Source organism: Zootoca vivipara, chromosome 6 (assembly GCF_965207765.1).
Source record: "Zootoca vivipara chromosome 6, rZooViv2.hap1.1, whole genome shotgun sequence".
Taxonomy (NCBI): domain Eukaryota; kingdom Metazoa; phylum Chordata; class Lepidosauria; order Squamata; family Lacertidae; genus Zootoca; species Zootoca vivipara.
The window spans coordinates 63,040,024-63,053,996 of NC_142589.1; the positions used below are offsets into that span (position 1 = coordinate 63,040,024).

The 13,973-nt window shown below is 47.7% G+C and overlaps 1 protein-coding gene across 5 annotated transcripts in view; it reads left to right on the forward strand.

Moving 5' to 3' along the window:
* The first annotated feature begins 516 nt into the window (after nt 1-516).
* CD164L2 (CD164 molecule like 2) overlaps nt 517-13,973 on the forward strand; it is a 37,306-nt gene continuing 23,849 nt past the window's right edge. Inside the window, exon 1 of one of the 5 annotated variants that reach the window (XM_035119312.3) lies at nt 517-880. In XM_035119312.3, the coding sequence (XP_034975203.3) occupies nt 790-880 (91 nt within the window). In that variant the 5' untranslated portion in view covers nt 517-789. Of the gene's footprint in view, nt 881-9,421; nt 9,521-13,973 lie in introns of those variants that run through there. The other 4 variants (XM_035119311.3, XM_035119310.3, XM_088672392.1 and 1 more) reach the window with 4 other exon arrangements.

The window sequence follows — 13,973 nt, forward strand, 5'->3', positions numbered from 1 at the left end:
AATAATATGAAGATGCAAAACCCACAGCGTTACTAATTAATATACAGTATGCCACTTACATGCCAAAATGATCCTTTCTGATTTTTATAATTTTAACTTTCGCTATTCGTATTTTATTTACATTGTTGCTTTTATCACCTTTGCATCGACGTGTGTATCTCACGAATGCTTTTCAGTAGCACTCATGGGGTCTAAAAGGCAGGACAAAATAATAATAATGACATTTCCCCTAATTACAGTACTGCGGGTAGCAAAACCTCCAGGGCAGGCCTGTGATCATGTGAAGAGTGGGTGGGAGAGAAAAGCACACTGCAGACGCGCATGGACACCTTTTTATTCATCATTACCGTATAAAACTTCCAGGATGGAGCCTACATCTTAATTGCTGCAGCTCAAATTAAGCGGGTGAGCTCTTTGTTTTGGCGAAGGCTTTTTGGGTTCCGCTTGCGCACGGCGGCTCCTCAAAATAAGAAATGGACGCGCGCCGCGGCGTGCGAGGGAGGCGAGGACCCGCCCCTCTCCGGCGGGGGCGGAGCTGCTAGAGCCCCGCCGGCGCACCTGCCTGCCCCACCGCCTTGAATTCCTCCCTCGGTCCCCGCCCGTGCGGTGTGCGCGCCTCTGCTCGCTGACTCGCCTCCTCCTCCTCCGCCTCCTGCTGCTGCTCGGTTGCGTCCACGGGAGCCCCGATCACTTTACAGGCGATCATTGTTCCCCAAGTGAAAAACAAGCGCCACTCTGAGCTGGGCGCTCGCTGCTGGCGCTGCTGCTTGCTCCGGAGAGGACCCAGACATGCCTCCTGCTGCGGCCCGCGCCTGGCACCTGCGGGCGGCGCTCCTCTGCGCCCTGATTTGCGCGCACGGCGGGGTCCCCAGCCAGGCAGGTGGGTGAGATCCGGCGTGGGTTTGTCTGTCCGTCCGCCCCCCCTTCCTAAGCCCCATTCCATTCCACCCCACCCCCTTCCACTGGGGGAGGTCTCTCGCGCTCTCGGAAAGGGGGCGGCGTGCGCGCGGGAAGTTTTGCAGCTCTCGCTTTCCCCGAGGTTGGCTTGATCGTGGGCCAACGGCCGGTTCCGCCGAGCCAGTCACTGGAGGACCTAGCGGTAGGCGGGAGAGTTTGCTTCCCGGGACAGGGTTGGTGCAACCCGGCCTTCGCTCCGCGGGAGAGACTCGACGGTACTTGCGGCTCTTTAGTGGGTAATAAGGCGTTACTTTGATCCACGAGGAGCCTCTCCGGGAAAGGGCTTGGAAGTTCCCTCCTTGGTTCATTTCTTAACCAAAGAGCAGCGCCTGCTCTTCTGAATTGCCGTTGCACGCGTGTTTGTTGGACTCCAACTCCCAGCAGCCCCAGTACGGCCGGGATGGTGGGAGTTAAGAGTCCAGCAACAGCTTGAGGGCCACAAGTTTTTCATCTCTGCTTTTAGAAGAAGCCACTCTCATGTTGGCGTTCATGCTGTGTACACGGGCCATAATTTTGGTTTTATTCTTTATCTTGAACTTGGGAGGAATTCAGAGCAACATTCGTGCAGCTGTCCCCATTAATCCTCACAACAAGACTGTGAGGTGGGTTCGACTACTGTATGTGTCTGTCTCTGAGACTCTAGGTTTGAAACCAGCTTTCTCATTCTCTTCTCAAAGTTTGATGCTTGACAGGCCACCTGTATAGCCAGTGTGCAAATGGATGTTTGGCATTTGATTTAAGAGAAGGTTTGGCACACATGAATGGCCCATCCACAGACCTGGGTAATTCATAGCATAGATCTCCCTTTCTGTCACGTTGGGATGAAAATAGGTAGACCTGCTTATGTGGCAGCTGTGGAAACAAGCAAATTCCACGCTAGAGATAATTCCTGAAAGAATTGGAAATTAATAAGCAGATATCGTAATGCAAATGCTGGGTACAGTTCTTGCCACTTCTCGCCTCAAAAATGATATTGTAGAGTTAGGAAATGTTTAGGAAAGGGCAACCAAAATGCTCAGGCAACTCCCCTATGAAGAAAGGTTGCAGCGTTTGCGATTTTTTCAGTTTTGAGAAAAAGCAAGTAGGCAAGAGGCAACATAATAGAAATGTATAAAATTAGACATGGCGTGGAGAAGGTAGGTAGAAAAAAATCTCCATTCCTTTATAACTTGTGAATTCGTAGACATTCAAAGAAGCTGAATGTTGGAAGATACAGGACAGATAAAAGAAAATACTACACAAAGCGTATAGTTAAACTATGGAGGCAATTATGGCCACCAACTTAGATGGCTTTAAAAGAGGATTATACAAATAAACGGCGAATTGGGCTATCCATGGCTACTACACATATCTGCTATGTTCTGCCTCCGTGGTTGGAGTTAGTAATGCTTCTGGATGTTGCTAGAAACCACTGAGTGGGGGCAGATATTTCTCCTGTGCTCAGGTTTTGTTTGTGGGCTTTCCAAAAGCTCCTGGTTAGCTGCTGAGCCATGTGGGCCAATGGCCTGATCCAACCGACTCTTCTTATGTTTATGCAGGGCTTCTTAAATTTGCACATACTTCTGCTGGTCACCCCAGTGCTAATTCAGGTGCAGTCTGGCATTGTGGCGCTGCCTGGGATGCTGAGTGGGCCCGAGCCTTGGGAAGTAGTAGGCTGTCCAGATGAAAAACAGGACAAGCCTTCTGCTCCTTTAATAGTTGTGTAGAAGAGGAAATCTGAGCAGATGTAGCTTTGTCATACAGGTTGCACTTGCTGAAATGTCATCTTCTGCTTATTAAAAGTTCAGAAGCCCTATCCACCTTTGCACTTGGACGCTCTGTGACGGCATGCCACACACAGAAAACTGTATGTGAGCCCAGCCACTAGTGCAAATGGTGTGTAATTTAAGGGAATGGCTGTAGAAGGCGCCAGGTTCAATCCCCAGCATCTCCAAGTAGGGCTGGGAATACCATCCTCCTGTCTGAAACCCTGGAGAAGCCACACACTGCTAGCCAGCATAGAAGGTCCTGAACAAGGTAATAAGAGGGAATCAGTAATAAGAGAATTTCCTGTGTTCCTAATTCAGATAAGATCTGCTATCCAGCCATGTTCCTCTTGGGAGGGAAAGCATTATGGGGAACGTCAGGCATTCATTTGTACATATATATGAATGTCTGATTTGCATCTATGCACACTTAACCTGGTAATAAGAGGAACACATTTGCATGAAACAGCCTGCTCTTACCCATGTGTAGGACAATGCAGCTGTGAGTGTTTGAACTGCTTCCAAAAGCAGACTAATGGAGAGAAATTAACATTTTCATTGGAGGCCTTTCTCTGGGTGCTGCACCTGTGGTCTTTTCAGTGGTGGTCCCTGCCTGTGGAATGTTCCACCCAGGGAAACCTATCCACTACTGACTGTGTTCATCCTTATGCAGCAGGCTGAATCTAGAAAGCTCTGAGAGAGAGAAATAATTTTGACTGTTGATAAAATAGACCATAAGGTATGTTCTATCTAGGCCAACTTCCTTGCAGAGAGTGTTATACAACCAGGGAGCCACCACTAAGTAGGCCCTCTTCCTGGTAGCCGCTCACGTGACTTCAGCGTTTCCTCCACTGAAAATGCATGTTAGCATTATTTAGCTCTCATCCCTCTCAGTGTTCAATCTAGGGCATTTATTGCTTTTTAGTAATGTTGTAACCTGAGAAAAAAGGGCTCCCACAGTTGCTTTTCTCCTACTCTGGGTGGGTTTTCAATCTGCTTTGCATGCAGAAAGTCCCAAGTTCAATCTTCAGCATCTCCAGATAGGGCTAAGAATGTCCCCCATCTGAAACCCTGGAGAGGTGCTGCCAGTCAGTATAGACAATACTAAGTTGGATATGCCAATGGTTCGACTGGGTATATGGCAACCTTCTATGTTCCTTTGCTTGTATGAAAAACCTAACATGCAGTGTCCTTTCTGGTTGACATGTGCTCTGCAAACCTGACCTGCCACTTAAGTTTTTCCAGGATGCCTGTTGGCTGAGGAAGTGAATCGACACTTTATATATGTGTCCCCTCTCACTATGGATCTGTACCACTGAGCCCTAGGCGTAACCTTGGCACCGAGCCTTTGCCAAGTTGCTGTTGCCTAATTAATGTTGTGAAGTTGTTGTTAGGGTGCCAGTGACAGGTGGATGCATTGTAAGTGTAATCTGAGTCCTTGGGGTTGGGACGGGAAAGGAGAGACGGTAAATAAGTGACCTCTCAAAGAAGCAGAAAAGGCTTTAAAGCAAATGACAACAAGTGCTGTGCAAGTGCTTTAAAAATGCCCCCCCCCTTCAAGATCCCTTAGGGTCAGCCCAAGAAAATTACACCAGAAAAACGAAAGGCTCCCTGATTCTTCAAGGGGTGGGCCTGGTCTCAGTGTTAGAACATCTGCTTTGCATGCAGAAGACCCCAGATTTAATCCTTGCCATCTCCCTCCCTGTAAACCTGGGGAGCCATTGCCATTCATGTGTAGACAGGACTGTACTAAACAACTGTCCGTATAAGGCAGCAAACTACTGTATATTCCTTTTGGAATGCCTTGGTGCTTGAGTTGACAAGGCCTTTGCCCTATTTTTTTCCAAGAAGCTCTTTTTAACGTGCTAAGATCTGTACAATCCTTTTCATCCATCTTTTCAGGGCCCCTGCAAGGAAGGTGCTGCTGTTCCCATTTTGCAGAGGGGACCCATAGAAAATGGTTTGTCCCAGGACACCCAGGGAAACCTAAGCCTACAATTCTGTATGTGCTTTCCCCCCAGTGACTTCCATTCGGTTGTCAGGCTGACTTTAGTAAGCATGGATAGATTGGGGTGCAAGTTTCTTAGTTCAGTCCTTCTCCCATTGCATGGCACACCTGTTAGCCATTGGTGTCCACTTAGCTGCCTTGAGCGAGCAACTGGTGTTACTTCAAGTGACCAGATGCATTCAGGTCTGGCACTTTCAACACCTGTATAGGTGTCTCTGTTCAGCAGCTAGAAGAAGCACAAGTCATTTCACAACTACAGCAAAAGTCTCTCCTGGATCTTTTGTTATTCGACTTTACTTATGTATCATTCCTCTGCGCTTGACTTGGTTAGAAAGCAGCAAACTGTTAGTTTGTTTTCAAAATGCACAACCTGCTTTTCACAGGTGCCTTAAAATGACTTACAAAGAAGACGAAATACAACGTACAAAATATAAAGCATAGATTGAAACATCTGTAGGAGGGGAAAACATCAGAGCTGCACTCTTGAAATACAGTCATACCTTGGTTTAAGTACACCTCGGTTTGAGTATTTTCAGTTTAAGTACTCCGCGGACCTGTCTGGAACAGATTAATCCACTTTCCATTACTTTCAATGGGAAAGTTCGCTTCAGGTTAAGTACGCTTCAGGTCAAGTATGGACTTCCGGAACCAATTACACTCATACCTCGGGTTAAGTACGTTTCAGGTTGAGTAGTCCACGGACTGTCTGGAACGGATTAATCCACTTTCCATTACTTTCAGTGGGAAAGTTCGCTTCAGGTTAAGTACAGACTTCTGGAACCAATTGTGTTTGTAAACCGAGGTACCATTGTAAAACCATTTTGGCACCTGAAACTTCGCCAGGGCGGTGCCTGCCTGGTTTCTAGTGGGACAATGATCCAGAGATTTGGGTCTACTATCCTGAAGGCTCATGTTGACATGAATTGTGCTTCTGCACCATTGTGAGCCACTAATAGTGCTGCCCCAGGTGATATTGGTGATAGGCTTGCGACATCCTGGGCAAGACAGTCCTAAAGGTATCCTGAGCCTAAGCTGTTCAGGGCTTGCACTTCTTCAAGAATCTTGAACCTGGCTCAGTAGCAGACGGGAAGCCAGTGCAGGTCTTTTAGCACGGGTGTCATACACCGGCTGTAGTCTCTTCCCATCTCCAGTCTAGCCACAACATTCTGCTCCAGCTGAAACTTCCAGACCAGATCCCAGGGCAGCCCCACACATTGTGGTAATTCAGCCTTGAGGTTGTCAGTGCCTGAACTAATGCAGTTGGATTTCTGAGCCAAGGGCCCAGCTCCTGCGGGGAACTGCAGGAGATTGTGGCAAGTGCAGGTTGCTAATGACCCAAGCACAACTCAGGTGAGAAATTGCACTCCCTGGATGTCCCCCTTCTACGCAGGTATTAAAACTGCCAGAACTGGTTCTCGCTTAATAATGCATCTAGTCACTTGTTCTCTCAGGGTATCTGACTGCAGAAAGCAAGGTTCTGCTGTGAGCTGGCATTTAATTGAATGGAGATATGTGGCACTGCTGAGACCCTTGTCTCACTGCCGACTCGCAAGTTCCCTTCTCCCTCCTTGGTTTTGTAAGTAGCTGCATAGGAGAGACTAGCACAGCAGAGGGCTATTTTAACTTTCAGCTGCAAGCATGCATGTATGGTCAAACCAGCATCAGGGATTGACTTCTTTGAGCATCTCCCATGCCACTTGCAGACTACCCACTGCTAACTCCCAGAGAACCCCTAACCGTGTTCTCCTTAATAAATTTTATTTACTTTGCAACATTTACACACTGCTTGACTGTAATAAAACCTCCAAGCGGTTTGCAAAAATAAATTAAAAACATCAAGATGATCAAAACATGTATTTGAGGACATTCCAAAGCCGATTTGAATCAAAAGCAAGCAAGAAGAGATTAAAACACATGTCACCACCCTAGATATCTGGATAGGCTTGCCTAATCAAACACAAGTGCTGAAAAGAGGCCGGCAAAGGTACCTGCCTGGTGTCAATAGACAAGGAGTCCCAACATGTAGGTGATGCCACGCTAAAAATTCAACTTCTCACAAGTGCAGAAGGAGTATGGCGCCTGTAAGAGTAGCAGTTTCACAGATCGCAGTGGGCATACATGGGGTAAGGCGATTCTGCAAGTGAACTCCTTGCAGGGATGGGGAATGTTTGACCATCCATCCAAATGTTGTTGGAACTCCATCTCTCGCCTACCTGACCCTTGGCTATGCTGGTGTGAGTTGGGAGTGCAACAACTTCTCTGTATTGAGGGAGTGGCAGCAGCAGGGACAAAGGAAAGGAGTACCAGGTTCTGCTTGCCTCACCCTCTCCTTTGGAAGCAGAGAGGGAGGAGAGGAGAGCCAAGGGTGTGGGTGGCAGCAGCAGCAGCAGCAGCAGCAGCAAAGAGGAAGGCATCATGTCTGAAGGACTGGAGCCAACGCTGACCTGCCTGCCCCATGGAGCTCTTTCAATGCCCACAGTTAGTGATATGCCTCTTTGCGTTTCTGGTAGTGAGAGGAAACAATGGTGGGATAATTCCACTTGCCCCAACAGAGCCATGATGATGTGAGTTTTCATTGATGGTAGGACGCAAGTCAATGTCTCTTCAGTGGAGGCTAGTCCATTAGGGTCAATGAGGCACTGCCCCATCGACATATTCTGCCTTCAGCCAGCCTCCCTGCCGGCCTTCTTCCTTACAACCATTCCATGGGGGTAGCACTCTGTGTTGGCCTTGTAAACTCAGGAGGGAGGAGGGTGTGAGAAAGACTTCTCATTGGCTTTGGTGCCACCTGCCTGCTGTTCTCTATGCCTTCTGGCTTACCTGTCCCAATGGGCACCACTGAATATCTCGGAGGTGTCTCAGCATCATTATTATTGCTATTATTTATTAAATTTGTATACCACCTTTCATCTGCAGATCTCAGGGCAGTTCACAGCAAGGATCTGGGGCAGTCAACATGGTGCATCTATATATAAAAAAAGTAGAGGGTCCAAGTTTGTTAAAACACGGCATTCTCCCAAACCGCTTGCCCGATCGTGGTCAAATTTGGCCACAACGTCACATGGGTATTGGCGAGTGTTTCCATGCACATAGATTGGTCACACCTGTGCCACGAAAACCAGGTAAAACCCACTGGTTTGGAACCCTGAACTCAGAGGGCCGGGGAAGCTGGGAAATAGAAGGCAGAAGAGGTTGCAACACAGCGCCCTCTAGTGGCAGCTACACTGGTACCACAGCTGGAAAACCTTGGCCCCCTATCGGAGGCTACACTGGTACTGCAGCTACTAGGCCGAATGGAGGCTCGCCTTTACAGACTAAGCCGAATTGAGGTGGGGACTCGCCTGGGTGTGGTTTGGGGGCAGGAGGGGACGGGATAGGTCATGGATCGGGACAGGGTGGGGGGAATCACAGGGATGAGCCACAGCAACGCGTTGCCTGGCCAGCTAGTTCCAAATAAATAAAACGCCCATCATTTCTTGCCATTAGCCACGTTGTGGGGGTGGGGGTGGCTGGTGGGAGTTGTAGTTCCCAACAACGGATGGAGGGCACTACCTTGGCTCTTCCATGAAGAGAGTGATCATCACGGGAAATTGGAAGGTGCAACTCACCTTAACAGGAGCCAAAAGGCACATTCTGTAGACTCTTGCATTCCTTTGTCTTTGCTCTTTCTGAAAATGGCTTGGAGGCAATCTGTGGATAGCGCAGGGTGTCATCCAACCCTATGGAGGAATGGTGGCATTTGCTGAAAGTTTTGCATGAGGTGCAAAGACCAGGTGACCAAGGAAGGTGCTGGGGTTCTTGCATGGTTTTCTCTTTTTTACCAGCTGTGCAAGAAGAGGAAATTTCGACATGCACGTGCTTTGCCCTGCAGGGTGATGAGAAGGTGCCCTAACCAAAACATTTCTGCACACCTTTCAAAGGTACAAGGGCCCTGTCCTCTTATACCAAGTGAGACCATTGGTCCGTCTAGCTCTGTTTTGTCTACTGTGCAGTGACTTCAGAGTTTCAGGAAGGGGTCATCCTTGACCCTACCTGGAGATGCCAGGGATTGAATTTAGGACCTTCTGCATGCAAGGCAGATGTTCTACCACTGAGCTATGGCCCTTCCCCCATGCTTGCAGAGAAGTCTTGCAGCTCTCTCTGATGCCCGTTTTACCTCACTCTGATTTGAATGGGATTTGCTTCCAAGTACTTGCATGGAATTGCAGCCTCATGGATGTCCATAACCGCCCACGGTCCTGCAGATGGGAAAGTGGGAATAACTTTTGTTAACGCTTTCCCTCGCAGTGCTTTGCTTATTCTGGGGGTTACTATTTGAGGCCCCATCTGTAGTGTGGCTGAAACAGATTGGGAGAGATTTTGAAACAGCCGGTGCTCTCTACATTCTCTCTCTCTCCCCCCCCCCCTTTGCTGTCCGCTAAAGCATGCCAGGATTTGGAGGAGTCAAGTAAAGCGTCTGATTTGTGAGCATCTTTCCTTTTGCCACGATAAAAATAACTCGACTTGTCGAAACCTGCCAGAAATCTGGAGAGCAAAGTCCCGCTTCCTGATTGGCTACTGTATCAGTCCCTCACTGCTAGGCAAAGCTCTGCAGCCAGAATCCTGTATCCATGGCAATAGGCCCCATCAGCTTTTGAACTTTTCCACCGTGGAAAGGTAATTGGTTAATTCGTGTGTTCGCATGAGCAGAAAAGAGTCACACGCTGACTTGGATACCTCTCTGTTGCTTGTTGACAAGTCAGCTCCAAGTGAGTGGATGTTACCTGCTTACCGTTGCCTCCCAGTCCCGAATTCCTTCCTGTCCTGTGGGGTAAGCCCTGTGGAAGTAAGCCCTGTGGGAGCAGGCTGATTGGCAGATTTCTTAGATACAGTGGTACCTTGGTTTGCAACCGTTTTGGATTACAACCACGTCAAACCCTGAAGTGTGTGTCCCTTTTCTTCGATTACAACTCATTTTTGGGGATTACAACCCCCCCTTTTTTTGGAGGCCTCATTGGCGAAAGCACGCCTTTAGTTACAACCTGTTTTGGTTTACAACCGGACCTCCGGAACGGATTATGGTTGTAAACCAAGGTATCACTGTACCAGGCCTGGCTCTAGGTGTAGTCCCGGGGGCGCGGGGCTGGCCGGCCGGGGGGGGGGCGCTGCGAGGCCGGGGGCACCGGAGCGATCTCAGCGTCAGGGCGCCCGACCTGCTTGAGACGGCCCTGCACTGTACATCTTTCCAGTGTGATTTGTTAAAGGATATTTGAAGGGCTGGGGAGCAGTGCAGTTATACCTCTTCAGCTCCCTCCTGCTTACACAGAACTGCCACATTTTCAGCTCGGAGCAAGAGCTCATCTGGGCATCACTGAGAGGCAGTGTGGTGTAGTGGTTAGAGTTTTGGCCTAGGACCTGGGAGATCCGGGTTCAAATCCCTGCTCGGTCACGAAGCTGTCACTGGGTGGCCTTGGGCCAGTCGTTCAGTCTCAGCCTCGCCTCGCAGGGTTTTTGTGGGGATTAAATGGGGAGGGGGAAGAGAGCTACATACACCATATTGAGCCCCTTGGAGGGAAGGTGGGATATAAATGTAATAAAGAAATGAAATGAAATGTGGTTGCATTCAAGGATCGGCAATACATTCTCTCATATTTAACCTTATGCCCAGAATGTCTTGCACCTAACTGGGGTTGCTGTGTGGCTGATGTGCAGACTTCCACATATCAGCAAAACTATTCATCAAACAGAGATGAAAGGCAGCAGGGTCTTGGAAAGGAGGCACACAAAGGCGGTGTTGTTCCCTGGCAACTGGTATTTAGAGAGATGGAGCCTCAGGTGGTAGAGACTTCATACAGCCGTGGTGACCAGTGGCCTTAGGCTGAGAGGCAATGGCTGGTCCCAAATCACCCAGTGAGCTTCATGGCTAAGTGGAGATTTGGGCCCTGGTCTCCCAGGTCCTGGTAAAACACTCTTTGACATACAGCTAAAAAACCAAACCCTTGGCCATCTGAGGTTTGATTAGAACAAGGACCTGCTTGGAGGTTCTAGCAGGGGAGCGCAGCTATCGTATACCCTTGACCGAAGAACGGTACACTCCTTCTATCTGGGAAGGTCGTCCTCTTCCACCGAGCGCGCAGCTTCGGGAGGGACGCACATGGAGCGGTGAGGGAGGAAGGGGACACCCGCCTAGCCAGCCAGATCAGCCGAATCAACCCTGGCGATCAATGGGGTGACAGATGTCGCAGCCAGATCGCCCTCACATCCTAAAAAAATGCAGCACCCTCAGAAATTGACCTCTTTTATTGCCTTCCCCAAACTAGTTCCAAACCTTGCTTCCTTTCGTATGTAAAATTATCGCAGCATATTTTTATGACTGGGGGAGAAACTTTCCATTATAAATCCTCTTTTGAATCTCGTTCTGTTGGCATGCTGAAGCATAATCTCTGATGGGGGAGTGAAAAGAATTCTCTAGGTAGATTTCATAAAACAAAGCTACGGATTTGCTATTAATAAGCTGTGACTCATGGTTTTTTTTCCCTAGCTTATTTTTTTCTTTTTAAAAAACCGAGTGTCAGCAAGTGGATGTGGGGCGAGGGAGGGGGCTGCCACAAAGAGATGGCATTCCATGGTAATAGGATTTAGGATTAATGTATGTCATGGTAGATGGAAGGAATGTGGGTGGGGGAGTTGAACCCTTCGTTCTTTCCCATCATCCCCCATCTATTCTAGTATAGGAGTTGCAAGTTTTAACTAAAGGAAACCATTGTTAGGACCAACGAGGCTAGATGTTAAGCAAGAAATCTGTAACTCTGATAGCAAGGGGAGAACCACGTATGCCCCTTGAGCTCTTTGGAGAAAAGGTGGGAGATAAATGAAATAAATGAAGCGTTTGTAACTGAAATATGAGTTGGTTATCTTAAAAACGATTTCATTGTTTACGTGTTGCTTTTCGCAGGATTCTTTGTATGAGAACCTGGGTTGAAGGGTGGTCAAAAAAATATAAATTAGGATTATAATTAAACATGGGCACAGAGTGGAAGACCGACAAGGGTTTGGAGGCAGATATTAAAAGCCTGAGCCTGCAGATTGCACCAGCCCTAAGCTGAAATGGAGAGGTGTTGTGTGGGCTTTAATTAGATTCGGTCATGCTTGATGCGAAGTCGTATTGGGTTTCACCAAAGGCTGCAGGAACTTTTGGCCACACTTGGAAGGGAAGGTTACACTGACGTAGCTGGGATCATAGTTCCTCTTGTAGCTAAGCTGCATTTGTGGCTGTGTGTGTAAAGTTTCTTGCTTGGAAGCTTTTTGAAAATTGTTGAAATTTGACAAGTGGGCCCTTTTAAGGAAGGGTAATAGAAATACTGTAATTTGTTCTTGGCTGTATAACTGCTTTGTCCCATAATCACTACTGCTGCTGCTGCTTATCATGGTCAAATTAAAGGAACCAGCTGTCAAAAAAGAGAGCCAGTGTGGTATAGCAGTTAAGAGTGTTGGACTTGGCAGATCAGGGTTTAAATCCCCTCTTGGCTACAAAGCTCACTGAGTGATCTTGAGATAGTCATGAGGGCTGCCACTCAGTGGTAGAGCATCTGCAGTGTGTGTAGAAAGTCCCAGGTTGGACAACCTGGCATCTCAGGTGGGACAGAGAATGTCCCCAGTCTGAAATCCTGGAGAGCTTCTACCACTCAGTTTAGCCAATACTGAGCTAGATGGTCTCACTCGGTATAAGGCAACATGTTGGGGTAGCCAACATGATGTCTTCTAAACGTTGTTGGACAACAGTTCCCATCATCTCTCCCTGTTGGTTATGCTGTCGGAGACTGATGGGAGCTGGGAGTCCATCAATATCTGGAGGGCACTTTTTTGGCTTTCCCCCTCTTAGCCTAGCCTAGCCTGTGTGGGTGGTTGTTGTTAAAATTTGTATTCTGCCCTATACTCAAAGGTCTCAGGGCAGTTGCAACATAAAAACACGAAATGCATAATTGAAACAGAGTTCCGGTTTCCGCCTGCAGGAATGGCGGACCTGTTTTCCATCTCTCTGACCTTCGTAAGGAATTTGGCGGTTGCTAGGGGAGTAAATGGCAACCCCCTACCCTCTCCGGGGGTTACGGAGAGGGGCCGCTGGCCCGCGATGCCCCCAGACCCACTCCGACTGTTTTTGGAGTGGGGGGAGCTTGGGCTGAGCACTTACGACGGCCAGGACTCCCGGACGCTAATCTGCATGGCGGGGATTTCCATGGTTAAAGAAGATAATTAGGCTTAAATCTATGGACATACTTCAGAAGGAGGGGAAGAAGCGCTGTTTACTGCTGAGAATTTTATGCTGCTGAGCGAGAGGAGTCAAAGAATGTACGGCATCTGGAAGAAGGATTGATGGGGACGGAGCGATAAGGGAAGCAAGTTTTTATTTTTTCTTCATATTGTTGCCTCGTATCTTCCCGGACGCGATGTCCTGGCTTGTTTGGAGTGAAAGAGAAGCAAAAGACTGTGTGAGTTGAACTTTATAGCTGTTGTTACTGAGCATATTTCTTAAAGATGTGAAGTTGCCGATGAGAAAAGCCCCCCCCTAGTCAGACGGAAGGAGTTCTGGACGCGTTCGGAGGATTTATGAGCTGTGACGCACTTTAAATTGGAGCAGCGACCTGAAGCTAAGTTCAGCTATAGGGCAAGGAGATCCATTAATTTACCAAGAGTTCATGGTTGGATGTTTGGGTCTCCTGCCTGAAAAAGCTGTAAATTCTATAAAGATAAATAAATCGTAAATCTTCATGGCTATGAGAGAAAATGAAAGTGATTTGAGCCTTTTAAGATGGCGCTGCTACTCCGTCGCAACAGGGAGCTCCACTAAGAAGATTTATGGGGAGGCTGGACTGATTAACTCACACAGGAGAAAGAACATCTGTGAAACTTCGTTTGACATTTATCTCAGCAGCTGGAACAATCGGATGAAAGTGGAAAACATCTAGGTGACTGTAAGGGGAAGATTTGGAATATTATGAGCTTGGAGGACGATTTGAACTTTAGAAATAAGACGGCAGTGGACAGTTGCGAGGAATTCCCAATTTCTTGAAGCATGGGAACCCAAAAATAAATTATTTAGATGATTTGGCATAACATTCGGCTTGATTGATATATATATGTGTATAATTTGAAATATTGAATGTGATATAATTGGTTTTAATTGGAAAATTAATAAAAATATTTTTTTTTAAATGCATAATTGAAACAAAAACAACCCACTAAGATACAAGGGGCTGGGAAAGAGAACTATTATGCCTGGCACT